General features: G+C 29.7%; 4 protein-coding genes across 4 annotated transcripts in view; 2 read left to right on the top strand and 2 right to left on the bottom strand.

Moving 5' to 3' along the window:
- Positions 1–270: 270 nt before the first annotated feature.
- LOC106679525 (gastrula zinc finger protein XlCGF26.1) lies at positions 271–10882 on the bottom strand. The gene is made up of 13 exons (XM_014418740.3): positions 10689–10882; positions 10439–10612; positions 10250–10368; positions 8734–8904; positions 8625–8658; positions 6797–6900; positions 6551–6708; positions 5900–6086; positions 4678–4853; positions 3383–3594; positions 2317–2532; positions 1267–1341; positions 271–558 (listed from the first exon to the last, which is right to left on the bottom strand). Exons 2-13 carry the CDS (start codon positions 10605–10607, stop codon positions 425–427), a joined length of 1755 nt encoding a protein of 584 aa, XP_014274226.1. The 5' UTR covers positions 10608–10612; positions 10689–10882; the 3' UTR covers positions 271–424.
- Positions 10883–11061: 179 nt separating this feature from the next.
- Positions 11062–13102, top strand: Taf13 (TATA-box binding protein associated factor 13). Its single transcript, XM_014418745.3, has 3 exons — positions 11062–11213; positions 11281–11442; positions 12859–13102. Exons 1-3 carry the CDS (start codon positions 11190–11192, stop codon positions 13030–13032), a joined length of 360 nt encoding a protein of 119 aa, XP_014274231.1. The 5' UTR covers positions 11062–11189; the 3' UTR covers positions 13033–13102.
- A 2013-nt stretch (positions 13103–15115) lies between these two features.
- LOC106679529 (prostaglandin E synthase) lies at positions 15116–20049 on the bottom strand. The gene is made up of 3 exons (XM_014418744.2): positions 19905–20049; positions 17784–17860; positions 15116–15476 (listed from the first exon to the last, which is right to left on the bottom strand). The coding sequence occupies exons 1-3, from the start codon at positions 20016–20018 to the stop codon at positions 15227–15229; spliced, it is 441 nt and encodes a 146-aa protein (XP_014274230.1). The 5' UTR covers positions 20019–20049; the 3' UTR covers positions 15116–15226.
- A 1934-nt stretch (positions 20050–21983) lies between these two features.
- The window catches only part of LOC106679524 (small ribosomal subunit protein uS5), an 8163-nt gene continuing 3802 nt past the window's right edge, over positions 21984–26344 (top strand). The window contains exons 1-5 of the mRNA XM_014418739.3: positions 21984–22043; positions 23202–23433; positions 23535–23652; positions 23725–23888; positions 24304–24463. Of these exons, the coding sequence (XP_014274225.1) occupies positions 23206–23433; positions 23535–23652; positions 23725–23888; positions 24304–24463 (670 nt within the window). The 5' untranslated portion in view covers positions 21984–22043; positions 23202–23205. The remainder of the gene's footprint in view (positions 22044–23201; positions 23434–23534; positions 23653–23724; positions 23889–24303; positions 24464–26344) is intronic.

The raw sequence follows: 26344 nt of genomic DNA, 5'->3' as shown, positions 1-26344 counted from the left end.
AACTATTAAATAGGTAGTATGGAAATAGATCGTTTGTGAAACAGCACATGAGTCCAAGCTAGTAACAAGATTAGATTTAGGGGGTTATCTACTTTAAACACTGTATGTCCCCCTCTTCATTGTTAGTTGGTAAGTAACCAAACCATTTTTAATGTTAATAAATTATGTTTCGTAAAAAATGTCACTTTCCAAGAAACAGAACCCAGCACAATTACCAGGTCCACCTGTCTGACGATATCAAATATTTTGCTGTAATCAATAATTCAGTCATCAATTAAAAACCATTTATTTACATAAAAGTACAATTAGGACAATTTCATAGAACTTAAATATTTTAAATCACAGCAGTTTTTAACTTAACTACTATTTACACCTTAAAAAAAAACTAATATATTCTAACTAGGAAATGTTGATATGAACGGTCTTATTTTTGTTGGAAGTTAAGTTCAGCAGGAATTGTGACTCCACCTGTATCTATGACATTATTTTCAAAGAAGTTCTGGGATTCATCATCATCCATTACTATTTTTACTGGCAACGCAATCAGCTGTCCTGAATCTGAAAGAAAAATAAATTTAACAGCTTCATCATTTTCAATGAATCCTAAGTTAATTACAATTTCTTTTTAAAATGAATTTGTTTTAAAGTGTGATAAACTTTTATTTAAATTTATTTATTATTATATAAATATTTATAACACCCTTATTAATAAATTTAACTTTGAAAAAATTTAATGAAGATACAATAAGTCAACTATTTTTCAGAATTGAATGTAAATTACCACTCTAGAAATAAATAAAATAATTATTAGTAAAAATTAATAATTTCTAAAGTAAAGAAATTTATTCTTTTCAAAAATTCAAACAATAATCAACGACCAGCTCAAAATATGTTAATATGACTAGTAGTAAAATGAGTCATGAAACTGATTTGAGATGATTTTAATATATAAACATTAACTTGAAGACTCCAAAATAATATACAACTATCAAAGATCTATGAATGATTCACTGGTTCATGTTGAATCCTAACTTTTTGTAAAAGCAAGTGAAATTCTGAGAGCTTTGAATAGAATGTATAACATAGCATTGGTGAAACAGAACTGAAAAACTACCATAGATGAACCTATAAATTTATGAACAAGTCTCCAAAAAACATTTTGTAATGAAAAATAATCAACAAATTTATTAGATTAGTAAAGTATTAATTCCGAGTAGATTTAGCCCATAATGATTTTAAAAAAGAGATATTACGCATCCTTTGTACCTGTTCCTTCAGCAGTTTCTGATAATGCACCCACATAAATAACACGAGTTTCGTTAGCAGATTCAGTTTTTCCATCTATAACATACAAATTGCATCAATAAATATAGTATAAAAAAAATAATGAGGATATAAAGCAAAACAGGGGCTTAATGATATAAAATTAATTTATCTCTGCTGAATTGACTGTATCACATATTAACACTCAAACTTCGGTGTCAATCCAACAAAAAATGTTGAAGAAAACTATATAAAGTGGTTTCTGAACACGTTTTATAAATGAGCAAAAGTCATGGTTAGGATTAGATCTGAAAAATATAACAGGTAGGGTATGCCCGCTATAACAGATATACATTTAATGGTTTTTCAATTGCCAAGATAAATTTCAACTAGTGGCAGACCAGCAGACCGATGATACACAAAAAAAGCCACTCAATTTACAAAATCCCTCAGAAATAAGAAAAATTTATATGCAGTGAGTGGAAAAAGTGGTTCCCAAACTTTTTTCACGACATCCTTCTTGGGATAAAAACATGTTGAGGCACTAAACTTTTCTTGCACCCCAGGGTTCTGCAGCACCCATATGTATATCAACAAAATTATACATCATTGCTTAAGTTGTGATACCTAGTAAATCTTTAAAAAAAAAAATCAACACAAATGTTCTGGATAAATCTAAAAAAAAAAAATTAAAATTCAGAAGAAATTACAGAGGGATCCTACAATAGGATGGTTGTGGTGGTGTGATTTTTTTTTAAATTTTAATTAGTTTGAAAAAAGTATTGTAGATTTTTCGGAATTATGAGGTGCCACAGTTCAAGCAATATTTTATAAGCAAGTCTTTTTACAATTTTAGATCCTTATAACTAACTCATATAAAACTAAAAACTGATTTTTAGAAATCATAAACTAAAAAATTCTATATCTTGAAAATTTGATAGTTAAAAGTAAAATCAACTTATTGGTTTTTACTGAAATTATAATTTTTTTAATAATAATATACAGTTATAATGTACTTAGATTAAAAAGAAAGATAATTTAACATTGAAATACCATGATTTTTGATTATATGGTTGTCAAGTGAATTCTTCGAGAGAGATGTGAATGAACAATGTCGACAGGAGAAAACTTCAGAAGATGCAGGATGTTGAGTTTTTATATGTTTCTTCAGTGAACTACTCTGAATACAGCTGTATTCACAATGTGGGCAGGAATATGGTCTCACACGAGAATGTCGCCATGCATGACGTCTGAGGCAATTTTGGTCACCTAAAATTAAGTTATATAAATTAATATTCACATTTATTATTAATAAATTGTCCTAAATAAATGGAATAATGAAACATCAATAAAAAAGGTACCCACCGAGTGTAATCTGTTCCAATTTCCAAGCAAGCAATTGATAATTAACATAGTTTTTTTTTATTTATTTAATGTGATTTACAACTGTACAAATAATAAATACAATAACTAAATATGATAAATCCCAAACCTGATTTAAAAAAATAAAACAATAATAAAATGAACTGCTCAATGTAGGTATCTGGTTAATAATTAATACCTCCGAATCATACAAAGTAAACAACTGAGGTCTCATAAAACAATATTAAAAAAAGTTTTTATTTTAACAAAAAGACAATGACATTAATATTCGAACAAATCCAGGCAAACTTAGATACCTTATTCTTCAAGACAATTGATCCCATATATGTTATATCAAATTTAAATTAGACTATATGACTATTGGATTTGTTCGATTTCCAGTTAATGAAAAAATGGTGGCCATATTTGTTTATTTTGTCTCAGTGTATATTTTGCTCAAAAAATTATTACTGGTGATTTTTAGTTAGTACCTAATATTAGAAGTTGAATGTGCACTTAACTTTATGGTTTTAAAATATGAAAATTAAAACCTGTTACAATACAATAGTTAATTAATATTAAGAATTATCACAGTAGATAATTTTAAATAGTTGACAATTATAATAATGGTTCTCAGAAGTTAAGATGTATTTTTCCATTTCTTCTTCCATGAAAAATTAAAAATGCTTTTAACTGAAAATTGTTAATATAAGAAATGAAACTCTTTAAAATTTTTATGGTTTACATTAAATTCTACCTGTAATAAATGGACAAAATGGGCAAGAAAATGGTTTTTCTCCAGTATGCTGTCGTAAATGAAGAGTCATTCTATTTTTCAATGCTGATGTATGGCCACAAACATTACAAACGTAAGGTCGTAAATTTGAATGGACTGACTGAATATGCTTTTTAAGAGCTTTACTGTCACAGAAGGTTCTTTTGCATTGGGAACATTCTTGTTTCCTAGACCTAAAACAAAAAAATGTTCATTGTAATGGTATTTTAAGTCTCTTGTTAAATAGAAACATCATATCTGTTACCATGAAAAGAACAGAGAAATTGAAAATTGAACAATTAATAGTGGATCTCATGAAGAATATAAGAAAAAGTGCATTAATATTATTAGTGTGGAAAAAACATGGTTATTTTGATGATAAAAAGAAAATGTATTGCAAACTAATCAGTAATTATTTTTTAACATAAAGAGACCGCTAGTGACAAAAAAGACTCATTTATTTCAATTTGTAATCAGTATCAGACACTGCAAGAAGATATAAAGTTAGTTCTCTCTCAGAATTCATCCAGGCAAACGTATACGGGTATGGGCAGAAAAAGTTAATTTGTTTTAAATATTCAGTTGCTTATGAAGATCAGACATAAGTTTTTGTCAGAGTTCTATCTCACCAGGGCATGTAAGATCTTGCTAGAGAAAATTATTGACCAGTCAAATCTTAGTGCAAGTTGTTTTTTATATTTATAAAAATCACTAAATATCAAATATAATAATTAAAAAGTGAACTATTTATATACACTATGACCATGATCAAATAACTGTGATGATGTTCGAATAAAAAATTCTTTTTATTCAAAAGTCATATAAAAAAAAAGTCAATTTAAATGCAGTATTAAAACAGAAAATAGTTATTAAAAGGAGTCGTCTCAACCAGCAGTGAACTTACATCAAGATCCAATAACCAAGTATTTTATAACACTTACAAAAATTCTACTTGATTTGCTTTGGTGTTTATATATATTATTATATTCAAATATATCTGGAACAAATTAATAATAAATCTAAATCATTAATTTGCAACAATACTTTGTCATTCCTGCACTTATTATGAAATAATAAAACTTAGTGGTCATAAGCATTTATATCAATGTTACTGTAGTAACCTTTCTATAATGATAAATAAAAACATGATATAAATTGACAACCTAAGTAATGGTCCCAAGGTAACCCTAATATAAATAATATTTAAAAAAAACAAAAAACATTACAATATATTTTAATTAAACTGAAAATAAAATTCTGTGTTTTCAAATATTTACCAATTAGGAACATTATCTGGATCAGACACTTTCAGATGAATAACTCGATGATTTTGCAACTGAAAACCTTGTTTGAATGTTTTACCACATTCGGTGCATAAATATCCTCTTTCGTTGTAATGAGTTTTAACATGAACTTCAAGTTTTGCTCTTAAAGCTGTTTTGAATTCACAATTCTGAAAAATTAAAAAATTTTCTCAATGTCAATTGACAACTGATACCTTCTATTATGAATTGATGAATTTAAATACATTCAGTTTTATACTTGGAATAAAGTTAAATGAAATTCCAATCTGATTTTAATTATTCTTTTATATATTTTCAATTTGTGATTTATACACAAAACCATTATTTTCTACAGAATGTTATTGAAAAGATTATATAAATAATTTGAATCCGTCCGGCATCAATTAATATAGTAATTATATGCCATACAAGAAAGTATAAATTCAATATTTTTATAGTATTACTCGGTGATAATGAAACTTAGGATTTAAGAGCCAACATTCAGTTTGGTCACACTAGTACATTTACTCAGTCATAAAGACATATCTTTATAAGAAACAAAAATTACCTAGGTTTACTCTAATACTAATAGTGGTTTAGGGAAGACAGATAAAAAGAAAATCTGAAGAATTACTTCTGATAACTCCGAAGTCAAAATTGTTGAGAATATCCTCTCAAGGGAAAACACTGATAATGATGATGAAGTTGAGGAAGAGAAGCAATAGGGATGCTACTTTCGTCTTTTAAACTGAGAGGAATTATTATATGACCGATATAATTTTGCTAGAATATTTATTAACAAGAAGACTATTCTCCCCAAATGTAAGAGGTAAATAAAGACTATAAAGAATTACATGATTTTTAAATTGATATATTCAGTTCTTCAAATTTAATATTTTAACCTTTAATATCTAGTTACATACTAAAAATTGGGAAGGAAAGGGGAGAGGAGATACAGGTTCTACTCAGTTATAAGAAAATTTGGATATTATAAACAAAGTCATTTGGTCCCCTCATGTTTCTTAAAAGTAAGTTATATGATAAATAAATAAATATTGAATTATCTAAAATGTTAAAATTCTTTTACCCAAGAAATCAAAATATAATTATGCATATTTCCCTCAAAGCTTAGTGACACAAAAATTGATGATGTAACAGCAATGAAGATCAATTAATTTTTCATTCAAAATAATAGTAAAAAATCACTTATACTTACAGGACAGGAGTAGAGATCAACATCCTGTGAATGTGATTTCCAAAGATGATTTGCACACTCGTACCACTTGCGAAATGGTTGAGAACAATGCGGACAGGCAAAGCTGCGAGAGCTTACGTGACATTCCCGATGTTTTTCAATTAATTCTCTACAGGATAATCTAATTAAACAGCTTTCCACTGGACATCTAAAACATACGTAACCAGTTCAACTGAAGGATAAATATAAACAATGTATTAATCACCTAATTAAAAAATTAATGAACAACTGGAAAAATTATATTCCCACCAGAGGAGAAAAATATTGAGTCAGCCAACGTAAAAATAAAAAATAAAATTAAACACAAACATTATTTTCTCCCCTCTCCTTTTCCCAGTTGGTATTACATTTTAGCACAAACAGGAACTATATAAGCAATTTAATAGTATAAATGAGTGGTTCGGAATAATGGAGAATTCAAGGGTGTGAATGTGTTTATGTAAGAAAGAATGAGAGTAAATAGATGCAGTCAAATGGGTTTTCAAGCAGATCTGGCCAAAAATTAGTTTTTAATGAAAATATAACTAAACGGTTATATGGTCATAGTATACAGTCATTACCCTATAGTCATTTAATTTTTATGTTTTAAAGATACTGAACTAAGCAACATACACAATTTTTTTTTCTTTTATAGGTATGACATATTTAGCTTTCGGAGTGACTTGTAGTGGTTTGGACTTCTTTTCCAACATCTCCAAATCAACAGGAGGACCTCCATTTAATTCTTCATTCTCAATTGTATCTTTGACCCCCATCACTATCTCATGAACCTTAAGATAAAAAAAAAAAAATGAAAAAGAAACATAAACAAAATAAATATTTTATTAAGAAGCTAAGTTTTTATTAGTATTATGTTACCATAGACATATGAGATCTCCAGTCAGAGAATGAAGCGAATGCTTCAGAGCATTTTCCACACATATAGGCCATCTTTTCAGATAGGGTTTCCTTACTAGGATTATCTAAAATTCATGAAAATATAATTTTTTTTTTCTTTTTCAAATAGCCATGATAAACAATGAGAAATTCATCTCAAATATTATAGAATGAGAAACAACAAAAGGTAGAAATTTATAAATAAAAAAAAAACCTGACTATGGAAATAACGCTATATAATAATTCTATAGTCAATTTAATGTATATATAATTATACGATATTCAGGTACCTGCCACTAAATGCTACAGGATAAAATACTTTGCAAGTATTTTCAATCCCATGTAACTATTAATACCAACTTACAGAAATCTCCTTGCATCTGTTTGTAAGGAACAGAAAGAATGCATATTAATATGTTTTCAGAAATCTCGTTCAGAAGTAGAAGGCACCCAACTACTATACCAAGTTTCATTATTTTTAGACGTCACTAAGAATCCACTAATATGTTCAAATAGATATGCAACAAAATCTTGACAGTTTATCCTGTGACAGTCACAGGCAGATCATCAAATACCAAATGGTTTATCCCTTCACAGTATTTCCAAACATGAAAAAACTAGAGATTATTTAGACCATAACTCTTAATTTTTAAGAAATATAAAATTAATTCATAGTCACACTACCTTTATTTTACTTTTTTATTATTACTCATTTTATTTATTCATTATTATTATATTTATTTATTTTTTTCTATTTTCTTCTCTCGTCCCTTTTTCAAATTAACTTGTTTCTTTTTACTATTAGAGGACAATTTTTTTGTTTTATTTAAGTGTACTAATATCATTATTTTTTGTTATTAATTTTACTTTCCTCTTATATAAAGAAGCATTATTGTTATCTATTTATTTAATTTATTTTTTTCTTCTTTTAATAATAACATCGTTTATAGTTAGGGGTGTCTTTTGTATGAGACTATACCCCCTCCCCCATAATCAACTGTTAAATAAAAATAATAAGATTTTATATAAGATTTATAAATAATAAGATTTATTTTATAGATAAATAATAATAAGATTTTTTTTATTACCACCAGGGCCGATCTGGTATAAAATAAAATGTATGAAAAAAAAAATCTTTTAAACTGCCACTAATGCACAAGAAAATTATTGCTCAAAAAAAGGCCCTGAAAGCTAAAGACAGACAAATTTAATTTAAGTATTTTGAGGTCAAATTGTTTTAACAGCATTATAAGATCTCAGTCAAACTTGAAAATCGATTGAGCCGTTTGGTTAAAAATTGCTACAAACCTACAAATGAGCAGGTTATGTGACACCCATGAACACATTACCCTCCTTTCAGCTTTATTGGATATTTATGGATAAAAATAGGATAATTGAAAAGTAATCTTTTTTTCCCATAAAATAAACAGGGGAAATTGGTGGGAACATTACTTATTTGAATTTCCAAATCTCTTAAGTATCTTAAGGACCAATAAATGACCAACAATTTATAGTTTAAAACTTAATCTAACAAGTGGAACCACTATTGTGACAAGAAACTCTAATTTGAATGTGAAACATGAACATTAAGTTGATATCAATTAAGATTCAAGGAAATCTGCCAAGACAAACATGCGGAATGGCTGCTTGATATGCTTCCTAATAATAAGTAAGTTAAGTAACTATAGGTCAATATCTTTCATTTTATGTAATTTTAATGAATAACCAGAAGCAAAGAACATCTCAACTATATCAATAAGCTTATAAAATATTCAATACTTACTAACAATAAATAATGGCTCATACATACCTGTTGTAACAAAGGTGTTTCCTTTTTCAGCATTCTAAAAGGAAATAATTATTAAAATAATATAATTAACTTTAAAAAAATTAAACTATCCACAACATAAAAAGTATACCTTTAAATGTAATGCTTTCAAATGTGTAGAAAGGGTAGCTCTGTCAGCAGTTTTAAAAGGGCATAATCTGCATTTGTATATTATGACAGTTTCAACTAGATCCTCTATCAATAAATTATCAGTATTTACCTCAATATGCTCTGAACTGGGACTCCTAACTTCAACACCATCCTAGAACAGCAAGCAATTGAAATACTAAACTAAAACACTAACACTATTAAGTAATTAATAATAATAATATTAACAAAGGTTGGCCAAACCTAAAGGTTTGATGCTATCACAAGACACTCTCTACATACAGCTATCCAAACCCAAATCTTCCAGATCAGTCTCAATGCAATACTTCCACCTACACTTTGGTCTACCCATAGGACGTTTACTAAGAGATTCTGAGTCAATTAGCAAGTTAGGGATCTGTTGATTACTAAGCCCTACAAGCTTATACATCCATTTTATTCGTCTCAATGGTATTACCGGAATTATTTTCATCTGATGCAGTTCCCTCAAGTAAGGCCAGTTCGAATTCAGCCTGAGAGTAGACTTTAATTTCTATGATGGTCTCACGAAATGAAAACTTTACTCCGTACCATGGTTAGAATAGAGTGGTACCCCTGCCCTTTGACAAGAAAAATGATGTACTTTACCTTTAATACTTGTTGCGCTCAACTGATGGTCTATGTTACAAAATGGAATTGATAGTACCTCAAATGTGACACTGTTTCTCCTATTGATTTTAACAAAATCGACTTCCAAAAATCTCATTTTGAAGATTAAGAAACAAAAAGGGCGATATTGAATGACCATTTTATTTCTCTAATAGTGGTATTTCCTGAAACAAGATTATGAGCAAGTGGTGACAAGGTGATAATAAAAAGATCAAATTAACAGTTTATACGCAGTCAGAAAGAACTCTGGTTTTCACTGGTTTTAATTTCACGATAATGAAACATTCAATATCAGGAAAAAGTCAGGAGAATTTTTGTAGAATAAACTCAAACCCTTCTGAGACAAATAGCTTTAGTTTTAGTCATTTATAGAGGCATATGTAGGCTCTTCTAAAGAGTAAAAGTAGGGCTACTTATTTTTTAGAGGACTTTTCTAAATAAAATGACCAGGGAAAATTGAACACTAAAGTCAACAAATATTTATCCTTTTTATAGACAATGGGTAAGTAAATTGCCCATAATAATAGCAATAAGAAGCATTTATCATTACAGAACATTAACCTTTACAAGATCTGATCTGCAAATGCCCTAACACTCTGTCAGCAATTAACCAATATTATAAATAAATCCATTAGATAAATGTTTTTCATTGCACTAGTTCAAAGAAAAATATTATAAGTACAGATTAGATAATACATATATATTATCTTTAACTTAAAGAAAATAAACGTATGCTGCTCACTATAAAATTTTAATGAACTGAAATTTGTTTTAAAAAAAATCATAAATGATACAAAGTAGCACCCATACCATGAATAATTACTACAATAAACAATCAAAAATATTCATACTTCTTTACTGAAGTCAATAGTAGTTTCACTTGGTTTATAATCAGAATCTTTAATGAAAACATCTTCATCCGTCATAAAATTCCCATTTGCCAAATTGTTGGAGAGTAAGAGGGGGCAATCTAAAATTAACAGATAAAAACAATAAGTGTGATATAATGTGAATTATTAAACGTTTAGGTAAAAACATACCTGTCATGCTTTGCAACATTAAATCCCCATTTTCAAGAATAACTAGAGGTACAGATTGATCTTTAACTTCTAACTGCAAGCTATTACAATTAGTTAAACTAACAGCATGATGTTCTGGTGAATCCAATACCAGCGGCAAAGTAAACAAATCATCATTTAAAACTTCCATTTTAGCTGAAATAAGGAAATATAATGAATCCCGAATAAAAAGAACATAAAATAACTGTGAAACATACTACCAGATAACTACCTCTAAAGGAGTTGATAACTGTCAGTTCGCATAAATATTAATAATAAAACCATTTCAGTGGAAATAATGAAATCGGAAATTCATATTATAAAAAATGTAATCATAAAAACAAATATAAATAAATTCAAAAGTAAACATTTTAATGAAAAGTACAGGTTAAATAGTGAACATACCGGTCTACAAAATTCAGAAAATGCTCGGTGCCTCTTAAATTAGAAGATAGATAATTTCAACTGAATTTTCGACTCCATTTGAAAATTTTATAAATTAAATTCTCAAATGTCCCTAAAGAATTTAAAAATAAATAAATAAGCTATTATTTTATAATCGCTATAGATATATTTAATTTAACAAATATTTATATACATCTTATAATTTCTGACCTCCTTGGTACCAACTATGGTTATATAAACTATAAATGTAAACTGTGTAACCTAACTGAAAGATACTCTTTATTAATTTAAATTAAGATTGATATTCATCTATAATTGTACTCCAAGTATGGCTGAAGATGGTTATGACCAGGTAATTTTCATTCAAACTTTTAATTAAATAATCACTTCTTTAATTAATTTTTGTTTTAAACTTTTAGTTTGATGAAGATGAGCCTGATGGTATCCCGCTCTCTGGAAAGAAAAGATTATTTTCTAAGGAATTAAGGTGCATGATGTATGGATTTGGAGATGACCAAAACCCTTATACTGAAAGTGTTGATCTACTGGAAGATCTTGTTATTGAATATATTACTGATATGGTACTTTTAAATGATAATCATAAATAATTTTTTTTTATTTTGCCTATTGCTAGTATTCAATATCATAGAGGTGATGATGATAATTTAATTGTTTTTGGAGTTATATTAATAGATAACGAACTTGTATTTCATCAGTAATACTCTTGGAAAATTTGAAAAACTACTTAAAAGTAGTCGATTATTAGATGCAGTTGGGCAAATAACAATGTTTATTCCATTGCTAAAACTGGACATTATTTATTTCATGTTTTAAAATATAATAATAAATGTATGTGGTAGGATTGATTATACTTGACTAACAGTTTCCCTACAATATAACATAACCAAATCATCATAACCCATTGATAATCTGTCATTTTAGTCCAGTCTAATAGCGTGAAAGAAATTTAAAACCAAAATATTCAAAAACTAAAGAAGCAACCCTGCCGCATATTGTTTTACTAATCCTCTTTTCTGAAAACCCTGTTGAGCCTTCTCTCTTGTAAACATGCTCAGTCACTTTCTCTGACAGAGGGTGGTGGATAGGTTTCATCCCACCCCTCTTTGGGATAAATTCTTATACAACTAATTGTTCTTACCTACTTATTACATATCAATTATGTCTTATATTTTGGCAAAAAAAACTAACTGAATTGAAAAAAAATTATTATTTAATAATTATTACTTTTATTATTTTCCTAATGATTCTTGTTAAGCCACAGTTTTAACATGCTGACTGCCAACTAAAAGATAATTGGTAGTTAGTGTTATGCCTTGGGCGTCCCTTTGTATCTTGTAGTTAGTTTACTTAGCATATTTGTGTAACTATGATTAAATGTGTATAATACCAGTCGAAATATGAATAGCTAGCCTCAGAAAAAATGCTCTGAGGTAAATTTTAATGCTTTAATGTATGCCGACTTATGTTTCAGGCCTTTATTAAGTTTGAATTTACTGTGACAATCAATAATTTAATCGCTGAGTTGATTATTGTTTTGTGCTAATAATTAATTCAATCATCAAATCCATGTTATGATTATTAAAGTTATGTAATTGATTCATTGGTTGATCCTGACAAATCAAGTGAAAAGTAGGGCATTGATATTATTTTTTTTATGTTGTTGATCAATAGTTTCAAATTAATTAATATTTCATTTCTTAGTTTCTGCTATTTTACACTGTGTATTATTCAAATCAAATGTGAAAATAATCTCAATTTCATTAATGTTTACAAAATATGTTCCCAGAAATCATCAAATCACATCAAAAGTTAATAGGGTAACATTCCTCTCTTAGCTAAATTATTTACCACTGTTGTTGACTTATATTAATCATAAATATTAGTCAATATTTTATATTTGGTTGTACTTTAAATGTCAAAATTAAATGTTTTTTAATAGATGATATCATCTTATGTTAGTTTTATTTATTTTTTAGACACACCAGGCAATGGAAATAGGAAGGACTGGTAGGGTACAGGTTGAAGATATTATTTTTCTAGTTAGAAAAGACCAAAGAAAATATGCTAGGGTTAAAGATCTATTAACAATGAATGAAGAACTTAAAAAAGCTAGAAAGGCGTTTGATGAAGTAAAATACGCTGTTCCTTAAGCTTAGATTTGTGAAGACAAAGAAATGTACATTTTTATATTTTGTTAATAATAAAGTTGTGATATATGTATTATTTTTTTAATTCCTTAATTTATATTTGGAATGAAGTTCCTGAAGCTTTCTTTTGCATTATGAAAATTGATAAGTTTTTTTTCTAAATCAGATCTACATTCAGTGAAATTGTTCCATTCTATTATCAGTATCTTGCTGCTAACACTGGTAGTATTTAATTTAAACTGGGTATTAATTATTTTACATATTAGTATATTTTATGGCCCTTTAGATAGTACTTGGTTTTACTAAACTCAAGCTTTCACATTAAAATAATTGATATTTCATTTTAAAATCCTGTATGTCACTATTGATGATTTTTTTAATATGGAACAATAAGGACCATGCAGAAACTTTTTGGGTATAATATAATTGCAAAATGCATTAATGGATGGAGGGTTTTGTACTGATTAGGATAGCATTGGTTTTTAGACAGCTCTTGTTATTATATAATACCTGATATTTAATGCTATTAATTATTGAAAACCTTGAAGCTTAGAATGTAGCTAAACTTATAGATTAAATAACTTATATGAATGGAAATTAGGGTAGTCGAGAGGAAAAAATTCCTGTGGAGCACTTCTAATGAAAAGTCATTATGGAAAGGAAAGACAATTGACATTAAATAATGGTTAAGGAGTGGAACCATCTTAAATCACTGTTCCTCGAGGGAAAAGTTACAGAGTTTGAAGAGAATATCCACAGAATATTAAATTTCCAATAAATTAGAGAGAATGTAATTCAGTATGGGGTAGCTAGAAAGAAAATATGACTGGAATATAGATATAGAATTATGGCGAAAGAAATGGGTGAATCAGGAATATATAAATTGAGTCTTGAATAAAATAGCCATGGGCTTGAATTAGAAACTCTTTGAATTGTAAGGCATTTAATTCAATCTGATTGGCTTGCTGTTGGAAAAATAGTATTTTTGAGAAAAATGTGGATGCTTAGAGGAGTGTGAAGTATAAGTTTAATTATTTTTTCTTATAGGTAATAATTTTTAGTTCTGAATTTGAGTATATAAGTGTACAAGTTAAGTGAAGCAAAAATCATGATAAAATGGTGTTTAAAATATATAGTATGAAAATAGGATTGGCTAGAGGTTCTGGAAAATGATATATGTACTTAGATGGTTCTAAAAAAAAATGTTAATTATAGTGAACCTATAGTGTCTTATCAAATATTTGTTGTTTTATGTTTCTATAGCACTTGTTTATTCTATCCATAAAAAAAAGAAAATGTAATTTCCCTCTAATCTTTTTTTTTATTAAAAAGGACATAGTCATTTAGATTAAAAATGCTCTATCAAATAATTGATATCAGTCTGGGAATAGTTATATCTTGAGTACATAAATTGCCTTCAACTTCCATCCAGCATGGCTTACAACTTCTGGAATATGAAATGATACCTAATTGGTGGTACTGCCACCAAGAAAGATTATAGTAAAATTTAACCACTCATTTCGTTGTATGTTTCTGTCAAGAATGATAGATGCATTAGATATTTCATTGCTATCAGTTAAGAAGACGTTTTTTATTCTAAATTTGTTAAAAATAGCCATATCTGGACTAAGGCGAAACAGCTCTTCAAAGCTTAAACAAAAATGAGATGACAACAAGGGGGGTAGAGAAATTTACGATTGAAAAATTTGTATACACTTTTACTAGAACCATCTGTCTAATCTGTATTACGTCGTATCATGGCAAAATGACTAACTTTGATCGATTATACACCTCTGCTTCTTCATTACTTGGTAGCGAGTGAATTGGTTGCCAGTACAATAGCGAGTTGGTGGGGGAGGAGGGGAGAGAGGGAAAAGCTGACGGGTTAATGTTTGGTCTCTGTTAGAATTTCCATCTGCTGTTATGCTAGTGGTATTCCTTCTCCAGTGACTGCCATGAAGAGTTCACATGATGCTAGTCGTTCACTGACATCCAGTGACTGACTGCTTGTAAAGTTGTACTTTGTGTTTTTAAAACATGGTATTAAAATTGGTCATCCATACCACTGAGTAAAGAAAAAACATACTCAATAAAAAAGTCGATCTTGCTAAATTAGAAAAAAATGTACATAGTTTTTTTTCCTCCATGTTACAGATATGTAGACCACTACACTAGTTTTATACTGAAAATTGTTCTCTTAAGGGAAAATCACTTTTAAAAGAGTGAGAAGAATAATACAAATATTGACGATGTACGCAATCCTGAAAGCTCTCATTCTGGCTGGCTGAGGGGTTACCCTAATGGCATATACAAATGTATGGTATAACCTAGCCACGGTAAATAATAAGAAAAGTGCAGCTGCCAGGAGAGGATGAGGCTTCGTCAACAAGTACATCGCACCAGTTGATAGGAAGATGGGGATGTTTTCCAGGTCATTCAAATGGGCTCTGAAATAACAAAATCTTGAGATATATGAAAATAATATTAAAATATTGACAGGGGATTAAGAAAAATGTTTATAAATTAATATATTGATAATATAATATGATATTTCATCCAAATAATAAATGAACTCCTCACAAATAATTTTCTATTTAACATTTGATAGATTTAATTTTAGATAATAAAATGCATAGGTTTTTATTTTATTTATTTATTTGTATTTTTTTTTTTTCGGCCAAGACTCCCATTGGAATCCTATACTGCCTAACCATGGTTGGGGGGGTCAAAGTTCTTCATTTTGTGGGACCGCCACTCAATGAAAAAAGTCAACGTCCCAGGCCGGATTCGAACCGGCACCGCCAATAGACATCAAATTGGTAAGACTGTGTCTTAACCACTGAGCTATGGGCGGCCCATTATTTTTATTTAATATTTAATATTTTATTCTAAGTAAAAAATCCATTGAGCCGCAATAGAATATTGGATTCATCTAGCAATGCTAGTTTCATCTGCTCAACCCAATATTTATGCAGGTGATGGGTTTGCAAAAGAAGTCTTGACAGAAAATAATTAGCGAAACACTAGAAATTATATCGAATGATTTGAATTAATCATAGAATGGATATAAATAAACAGTTCTTCGCAAAGTTGCTCTGTACGCTCCGGGACGTCGTTAGGAGAGGATAGGAAACGGGAAGATCATTATCCCTTCAATTATTTAAAAAACCGTCAAAGATGATAAATTTGAGAATCTCCTTCAAATAGCCAAATTTAGAGTACACCAATATTCAAAAAAGTTATTCTATTCAAAATTACTATTTAGAGAGTTCAGTTTTCCAAAAATATTTAGGAAAAGGGCTAAATCCAGGGAATACAACTCAGACCTTAACTTGTGTATAACCATTTTATATTGTCAAATTCATAGATGTATTACTGAAATGAATAGAGACCACAAAAGAATCATTTGATCCACAAAAAGCTAATATCATATATGTAGGATTCTCGATGGCCTTTTTAAGCCCAGAGGAATCACTAGCACAATTTTACCTGTCAGTATTAATCCCCTGTGGTTTGAGGAAGAGTGAGCCGACGGCCTACCCTTAGGCATTTTGTCTAACAAGTTCAATAGAGTGCTTAAATAATACAGATAAACCTCGATTATCCGTCCTCTGCATCCAATGTTTTTTTTTTTATGTAGAGCTATCGCAGTGCGGCGGATATCACAGATTTTTTTTTTCAATTTAGATATTTAAATTTCAGATAAAGGTCTACATTTATTATTCGGGTTTCACATATCAGATGGAACGTTGTATTCCAAAACCCTGCCTCTAAAACACTTCCACACATGTTAAAATAAAAAAAAAAATGCATTTTGATAGGAAAAGTGTTGTAGTAGAAAGATATATGAAAACTGGATAAAATTCCTTCAAAAGAAGAGTATTACTCCAGTATTGGAAGAGTTAATTTAAAATAAAAAACAAAAAATATATACTATTTATACTTGCAATAGACGAATGTGAAATTCTTGCTAAGTTGGACATAAGCACAATTAATGATTTTATTATATTTATTGACATTAGGAAAGGATTCAAATTAATAGGTTTTGTTTCATTAGCTCCTCGGAAGATCCTTGCTGGAAGGACTTAATTTCGCCATCAGGATTAAGCAAAGAATGTGAAAAATCATATTTTTTCGAAACTGTTGTTATTAATTTACTGAAAATATTTTTACAAAATAAAGTTTTATTTGTACAAATCTACAGCATTTTAAAGTTGATATCTTTGATAAAAATTAATTCTGACTTAAGTTGTCAGGGCTTTCCTTTAATGTCACGATCTCAATAAAATTCTTGGGACAATTAGCTTAGCTCAAATGATAAATAAGAAATATAAAAATGCATATTGTGCAGACAATATTTTTAATTTTACTAAATTAATAGAAAAAAATCATTGACTATACGTGTTTTCCTTCTCCCTTCTTCCCCTCAAAAGACAGAGTTCCGTTTTAGGATAGAATCTATTTGGCCACTTTGGTGATGAAAGATATAAGAAGATAAGAAAATTCATATTTTCCACCTGATTACAATGATCTTTCGATATGCATATCCCCTATATTGTTATGGATATTCCTCATGAAATAAAAATAAATCGTTTTAGTAATACTTAATGCAATCCATGTTTTATTTAAAAACTCTTACCTCCTTTTTAACAATTATATTTCATATGATTATATATGTTTGTTTTTAGCCAAAACTTTAGAAGATATTTTAATTAGAGACTTATTATCAATAATATAAACTTGGGTTTATTTACCTCCTCACCCTCTCAATGTCGGGGTCCTTGTACGATACCCTTCCTCTTCTCACAGTGTCCTCTGGGCTTATGAAAATCTGAACATTTATACATGGCTGTCAATATGAACCTGATTAAAACTTTGATTGATAAATTTAATGGTTACTATAAACTAACTTTTTACTAAACTACTGAAAGATTCTAAGCCATTTTCAGTTTATTTAAGATTTTATTTTAAGGTATGTATCTTCATAGTCCAAGAGTCCGGAGGGAGAGAGGGAATAAGCTATTTCACCCTAATTTTTATTGCTTTAGTGAAATCTATATATTATATGTACAGTTTCTAGTAAAAATCGATGACTCTGCCAACTATAGTTGGGGGAATAAAAATGGCGGTTATTTTAAAACATTAAAAAAAAATAAATTTTTCATCCGGAGCTTCATATCTTTAAAACTACTAACAACACTAAAAAACATAATAGAACACCAATTAAAGTAGAGTAGGTTTTCTAAAATATGAGCTGTAATAGAGCTCTTTACCTTTAATAGTTGTCAAGTTACAGTTTTTTTTAAAAAGCAAAATGCTTTTTCAAACAACAAAAGATCAACATTTTGTGAATATACTAAGGCAAATATCATGGAAACAAGTTCTCATACGAACAACGCACATATGAATATATCTCTAACATTAGCAGGAGTAAGAGTAGGAAATTCCATGATATTTGCCAAATAAATTTGCAAAACGTTGATTTCTCTTGGTAAGGAAAAACACTTGGTTTATGAAAAACATATCTGAGAAACTGTTAGAGGTAGAGTTATAGATCTCATATCTCAGAAACTGTAAGAGGTAGAGGTATAGATATCTCATATCTGAGAAACTGTTAGAAGTAGAGGTATAGATGCCTCATATCTGAGAAACTGTTAGAGGTAGAGGTATAGATCTTTCAAATTAGAGCTATTTCAATGTACTATGATGTAATTGACAACGTTTATTTTCGTAGAAGCAGAAGTTTCCATGCTATTTGCCAAAATTAATTCACTAAATATTAATTTTTCGTTGTTTATAACAACACTTTACTTTTTGAAGACCTATTAACCATAAAGAGTTCTATTAGAGCTCTTATTATAGAAAATTTACTCTACTTTCAATAATTTACTAAGAAGTTTTAATTGTCGTGGGAAGTTTTAAGATATGGAACTCCAAATGAAAAATGAAAAAAAAAAATAGGTTTTCCCGAATAAAATAAACTTAAGAAGACATGTACTTAGAATACTTAAATAATTACTTTTTAATGACATTCATCATTTACTCTATACATACTCTAGGTAAAAATCGAACCTTCATCTAACAGAAAATAGTGAGCAATTTATTCTTTACTTGAAAGAGTTTAAAATGAACGAATAAAAATGGAACAGCCGCCATTTTTAGTCCCCCTTTCCATTGTTGGTAGTCATCAATTTTGACTCTTAACTATATATATTTTCAATGAAAGTAATCAATAACTGGGGTAAAATAAATTATTTTTTCTCCTCTTGGGCTCTTGGACCAATAAGGTGGCCTAATTATAACCAACATGAATGTATGCCCTTGGAAACCATTTTATTTAGTGGCACTTCAAAATAGCCCGCTGTTTTCGAATTTTCAATTTCTTCTTTCCCCCTTTAAATATCCCCCTCTTGGAATATCATTTAGTGAGGTTAGTTGGGAATAAATCATTTGGAATATCGGTTACTATAAAGCACAGTATGATACCTTTAACTTTAATATAACATCTGGAATATCGGTCACTATAAAGCACACTATGATACCTTTAACTTTAATATAACATCTGGAATATCGGTCACTATAAAGCACACTATGATACCTTTAACTTTAATATAACATCAAGAGCTCTTTGTTTATACGAACCAAGTTTTAGAATATCTAGTTAATGTTATTGTTGTATGAATTTCAAAGTACCATTTCAGTAACCAGAACATTAATGTTTAAAATTTCATCACTATTTTAACAAATAAGAATAGGCCTTTTCCGTCGATTGATCTTTAATACTGACAGTAATAATTTAGGGCTCTTAAACAATGTTACAGAAATTTACTTAATTGGGACTAAATTTAAAAGTCATTTCTGTAAAATAGTCGAACCTCTTTCTTTAGCCTCAGCCTGCCTATAATCAATGCCATGAACAGCATTTTAAGACTCAACACTCCGCTGCATAATAAGTAAACCTTAACTTGGAAACCTGTTAAATCGAACATCACTCACTAAAATGCAAACACACACTTAAAGAGGAATGGTTTAAAATATATTAATATCACTTCCTGGTGACCTCCAACTGATATCTTTAGTCAACTTCCTAGGACAGAATTTACGCCTTTTTTTTTCAGACCTATTAGTTTATCGCTATTTAAAACATTACTGATAAAGTCGCTTTGCCAGTGATACCTCGTATCTTAAAAAAATTAACAATATGATTTTATTACTTTAAACAATTATGAAAAATCGACACATTAATGTAGAAATATCCCGCTTTAACCATTATTTTGTAGAATATCTACATTTTTTTTTTCTTTTTTTTCTTCAACAACTCGTCCGAGATATCTCTAGAATTTCGCATGAGATCAAACCATTAATAATAGTCACAGCAGTAGATCAGTTTACCGAAAAACAAATAAATAAATACATTTTACCAAAACAAAACTAATATATAGATTTAAAAGAAAATATAATAAAAAGTTGGATAAAAGAAATACTTGAATAGATAAATAAATTTTTAAAAAAATACTAATAAAATAATTTAATGAATAAATAAATTAAAACACACAAATCGACAGGTCCACATATTAAAATAATCAATAAAAAACAATGAATAATCTCCAAGCTAATTCCCATGCAGGTGATGGTGTATGATCCCCAGGGAGTCCAAAATAATATTCTCCGCCAAGATCGCAATATCCCCGATGCTAACACCTAGGTCTTCTAAGAAGTTCCTTGTTCTATCTGGTATTGTTCCGCGAGATCCAAACCAGAGGTCTCTCACGGTGAACTCTCTTCTCTCTCCAATGGTCTCGCGGCATTTTTCCTTAAGGAAAGGGACGCATTTTTCATATATTTACTTTTTTTCCCTTTCCACCCCACCTTCCTGTTTGAGGTCCAACTTTTCAAGACCAGAGCCGTGCCTCCGATTTTTGTAAATGCGACAATATAGGCATATCTTACGGATCCGTCGGTGTCAACACAATAAACCTCCTCGAACCAGGTGAAGTCTTTTCTTTCAAGGAACTTAATCAATTCTTCTTTGACCCTGTGGTGCCGACAACTCCTGTTATAAGGAGAGAGTTGGGGCATTTTCCCAGCACATGAGCTGGTGTTTCAGACTCTCTGCCGCATCTGCGACAGACGGACCCAACTTCTACTTGCTGTCCACTGGCTCCTGGGACTCCACGCAGGGGTACGTAGTTGATATTTAGTTTCAGGGCGTTCGATCATTCTGACCCCAACAGTACCTGGTTCTCACATACAGCTTTCGGGGTCTCTTTGAAATGGCGAACACTCTGTCACATGCAATTGGCCCATTCTTCGAAAGCATTCTCACCCAACGACTGTCGTAGAGCTCTCACATTTTGGTAGCCCTCAATAAATAATTATTAATAAATAATATCGGTGAACAAAAAGAGATGCTGCTGCTGAAAAGCGAAGTCTAAAAAAAGTAAACTACAATTCTGAACCAACTATACTAGACAAAGAAATTCATTTGACGACATGGTCCTTATGATGATCCTTAAAAGTTTGTATTCCTATAATCATCATGTAACAGGCAAACAACCCTATAGGAAGACGAGTTTTGTAGCCATTTGTATTGGTGACGTAACAATCTCAGATTGGAAAAATCGTTCCAACTGGAAATCATGACCAGTCAACATTCAAGCATCCAGAGAAAATTAATCAATTTTCATTTTCTTGAATAAGAAGACATAGCAATAATTTAATATTTACATATTAGTATACTAATGATCACAAACCCGTAAACTAACCTAAGATAAGGAGTCGTCCATACTCGGGCCACCGAAGTACACTCTGGTAACATTGAAATGGGATTTTGGGTACCTAAAGTAAATAACTACCTTAATATGTAGTATTTTTATCGGTCGATTTAAAGTAAATTTTATGCAAATCAGCAAAATGTCCAGCAGACATTGGATCAATTTTTTTATTTAGATAGCAGTGGAAAATGACGCTTATCAGCTTGGGCCTCATTGCCACCATATTTGCCCAAGGCGAAGGTAAGGATAGTAGTCTTCTTAATTTAATTAATCTTATTAAATTATAATGTAGATGTGTTAGTTTGCTATTTCTCATCTATTCATGTTTTTAAGGAAACAAATATCACTTTACGCTTCTTTTCTAATTGTAAATATTTGGTTAAGTGAATTGAAGAAAGTTTCGGCCACGTGTGGTTACTTTTGGCATGCATCTTAAATTTTTTTTTTATTACAAATATAATTCACCACATTTTTGAAAATAGCACACTTTTTCTGAAATAAATTTTTCATATTGCTATGGGGTCTTATGTAGTTGTTTGGTTTTGCTTTGTGTTTGGTAGAATTCTGCCCTCAGAAGGAAAAATGATAGTCATTTTTTTTTAAAGTAAAAAAGATAAAATGGGGTTTTCACATTTCGGGAGTCTCCTCAAACATTAGTCTGAAATGTTTTTTTTTGATGTGTTTAATTTTTATTCGTATTAGAATTATTTTTTACATTAATCTTTGTTTCTTCTCAAAGGCTTTTATGATGAAGTAACCATCCCACTGTTAAATATTATAATGAAGATATATTTATGTGATTAAAATTTTGCACTACTATCTGAAAAGCCTCTAAAGGGAAACTGTTTGGTTCTGTGTTTAGGGAAATTACAAGTTTAGGTCCGAGAAAAGTGGTTACCTGTTTTCTAACTAGTTACTGTGATAACGAGGATTTCAATATACTTCTATAAAATCCAATGCTCTTCCAATTTAAGGATTTTTTAAACATGCATTTTTCTCAATTTGTAAATTTTTTTAATATCCTTGAAATCATAACACATCTTACGTGTTTTATGAACGTGAGAGGGTCAGAGTGTTAAACTGATAAATGTTTTATTAAAAATTGTATTTGTATAACTAACGAGAATTTAGTGTCAATCAGTCTTGAATTTTTTAAGTAATTCTCTTTTATAGCTTTTTCTTTTAAGACTGGCATTACACTACAAACGTTTGATAAGGGTCTTTTATATAACTTATTGTTAATTTTAATATTTACACATAACTTAAATTATTCTTGATTTAGGGAAAGATAAGTATATTTTAATGCCAATTATGAAAAACATAAATAGGAGGACTGTAGGACTAACTGTATTTGTGTTATTTTATCAAATTATTCTATATTTATTCATTATTTTTCAGAAATATGGCGGATGTAGCTCCAGCCGGTGGCCGAGGAGGCTTTAGAGGTGGTTTTGGCGGTCGGGGTGGTCGTGGTGGACCACGAGGAAGAGGGCGTGGGCGCGGCAGAGGTAGAGGACGTGGCAAGGAAGGAGAGAAGGAATGGGTTCCAGTTACAAAACTTGGTCGTCTAGTCAGGGATGGAAAGATCAGGACCCTTGAAGATATATATCTATTCTCTTTACCTATTAAGGTTAGTATCTTCTCTCAGGTTATTATCTTGCAGGATAATATAATCATAATTTGGGTTTCTTTATCTTTATTTATATCGAGCTAATTGGTGGATTGTTTCAGGAATTTGAAATAATTGACTTTTTCATTGGACCCCTTTTGAAAGATGAAGTTCTTAAGATCATGCCAGTTCAGAAGCAGACTAGAGCTGGACAGAGAACAAGATTTAAGGCTTTTGTGGGTTAGTATTAATTTTATTGCCAGTTTAGTTCTAATTTATTGATTATGTTACTGACTTTTAGTTTTGTATTAGCTATTGGAGACCACAATGGACATATTGGTTTGGGTGTGAAATGTTCTAAGGAAGTAGCTACTGCCATCCGTGGTGCTATTATTCTTGCTAAGCTCTCTGTGGTTCCAGTCAGGCGAGGCTATTGGGGTAACAAGATCGGAAAGCCTCATACTGTACCTTGCAAGGTAAATAATTAATTAGATCCTATCTGTAAGATTGTTATGATTATTAAAGTAAATAACTTTGTTAAAAACAATTGCCTAGTTAATGCACTATGTTTTCTAACCTCATTGTTCGTTTATTTTTGGTTAAATTAACTTTTTTGAACATGTTATTCACTTGTTTTACATTATTTCATTCATGTCGGATGTTGTTTTAAGTTATTTAATTTCTTTTAATTTAATATTAGCAATTTTCAAGGCTTTAATGATGAAAAATCCAACCCACTATTTAATTCTTGTATGAAATATTTAAATATAATTGATTAAAATTTATGCACTACTATCTGAAAAGCCTTTATATAATCATGTAATCCATATTATATGCAAGTTTTATAACAATCGGTTGTAACTTTTGTATTGAGTATTTGTGTTTGTCCAGGTAACAGGAAAGTGCGGCAGTGTGCAAGTACGTCTAATTCCAGCACCTAGGGGTACTGGTATTGTAGGTGCTCCTGTTCCCAAGAAGCTTCTACAGATGGCAGGTATTGAGGATTGTTATACATCTGCTAGGGGATCAACTGGCACCCTAGGAAACTTCGGTAAGTCCTGTTTAATGTTTTGTTTTATTTTATATACTTAACATCTACATTATAATCATAAAAGACCTTGCATAACCATTGAAGCTAGAATCTTGTCCCATATTGCCACAAAACTAGTTAGTCTGTCTATTGTTGGATTTTTTTTACTGGAGTACTCTGAGCAATGATTATAATTGTTTTCAAACTTTTGCGGTTTCCACTAGAGGAATTTATTTCCTAAGATGGTTTAAAAATGTCTGAGCTCAGCTATATTTAAGTACCATTGTCGACGTTTAGTGCTCTAGATTGGTATCCCGAGGACAGTGGTTCCCAAAGTGGGAGCCCCAAGGGAAGTTATTTCCTCAGAATAATAAAAGAAGGAAAAAATATAATAAAAATTAAAATAGGAAATTGGCAGTATTTCAGCATTTACATTTTATTGTATTTTTGTTCTTTTCTTAAAGAGTCAACCTCTCCAAGGATAATTGCAGCAACATTTTATTTATTTTTTTAGCCCAAGGGTTCAGTGAATTTTTTTTTGGTCTAGAAGGGTGCCGTAGCGTCAAAATTTAGGGAACTGATGTCGTAAGGTAACCTATTAAACTATCACTGGTTGTAGACATTACCAGAAGTGAGTGTTTAGTACTAGTTCTTAGTTTCTTTTTGACAACTAAAGTTGTAATTTAAGGATCTAATAATTTATTCATTCATTCAGTGAGTGGTGGTATAGACTTATAGAAGTTGTCTTAAATTAAATGAAACTGAAATGTATTTTTCCATTACTGTCGGTACTTTTTGGCCAGAACACTTAGCTATTTCTATTCCTTTCTACACTTCTATTTCTATAGGTTTAATTTTGTGAGAAAAAACAATAAAAAATAATATTGTTTTGTGTGAAAAAATAATATCTATATCAAATATGACAGTGTACATTTTTCTATTTTTTATTTATCAACTTTTTTAAAGGTTGTGTCATTAATACTATATAAAAAAAAAATTAAATTATCGCAGGTTTTTCCTTTTGATTTTTTTTTCTTTTTTCTTTTTCTGAAAGCAAATTTAGGTATGTATAGTTAACTGATTTTAAAAGAACCTGTTATTTCAATTTTAATTTTAAAATTAAGTTAACTTTTAAATAAAAGAAAACCTTTAAATTTTGCACTAAATCTGTTTAACTATTGAAAACTTTATTTTGTATCATCAGAAATAGCAGGTCTATTTATGTTTTGTTTTTTTTTTCGTTTTTTTCAACATTTTATGTAATTCAGTGATAAAAATTTTATTTAAACTTTGTAAATAATTTCCTAGGTTTGTTTATTTAGTTTTTATTTTTAAATGTGGAGCATTGAGCAATGATAATGATTTTATTTGAACTTTTGCGGTTTCCACCAGAGGAAATTATTTCCTAGGATGGTTTAAAAGCGTCTGAGCTCAGCTATATCCACCTCTTAATAAAGATATACCTCTCACATATTTTAAAGTGTCTTCGATTAGGTTATTTAACTGATCTGATGATGATCCTTACCTACTTTACTCTCGTTTTCGAGTTGTTTTTTTAAGAAATAAAAAGACATTTGTTTGCTAGTGTTGAAATCCTCTTTCTACTTAGTATTTCATTTCTGTCATATTAGAAATAGGTTTTGGAATAGTCTCTCATACTTATGAAGCATTGAGCAATGATGATAATTATGTTTAAACTTTTGCGGTTTCCACCAGAGGAATTAATTTCCTAAGATGGTTTAAAAAAGTCTGAGCTCAGCTATCTTGCAGTGTCTATAGTTCACGAACTGTTATTAGATGCTAGATATGGGACTTATCAAAATATTAATGTATCAAATGTATTGTATTTTTACTAGAAGATTATTGATTGACCGTGTGTATAGATGAATGGAATATGGTCCG

This window comes from Halyomorpha halys, unplaced genomic scaffold (genome assembly GCF_000696795.3).
Source record: "Halyomorpha halys isolate HHAL.00 unplaced genomic scaffold, Hhal_1.1 Scaffold208.1, whole genome shotgun sequence".
Classification (NCBI taxonomy): domain Eukaryota; kingdom Metazoa; phylum Arthropoda; class Insecta; order Hemiptera; family Pentatomidae; genus Halyomorpha; species Halyomorpha halys.
This window is presented reverse-complemented; position numbering and strand designations above follow the sequence as displayed.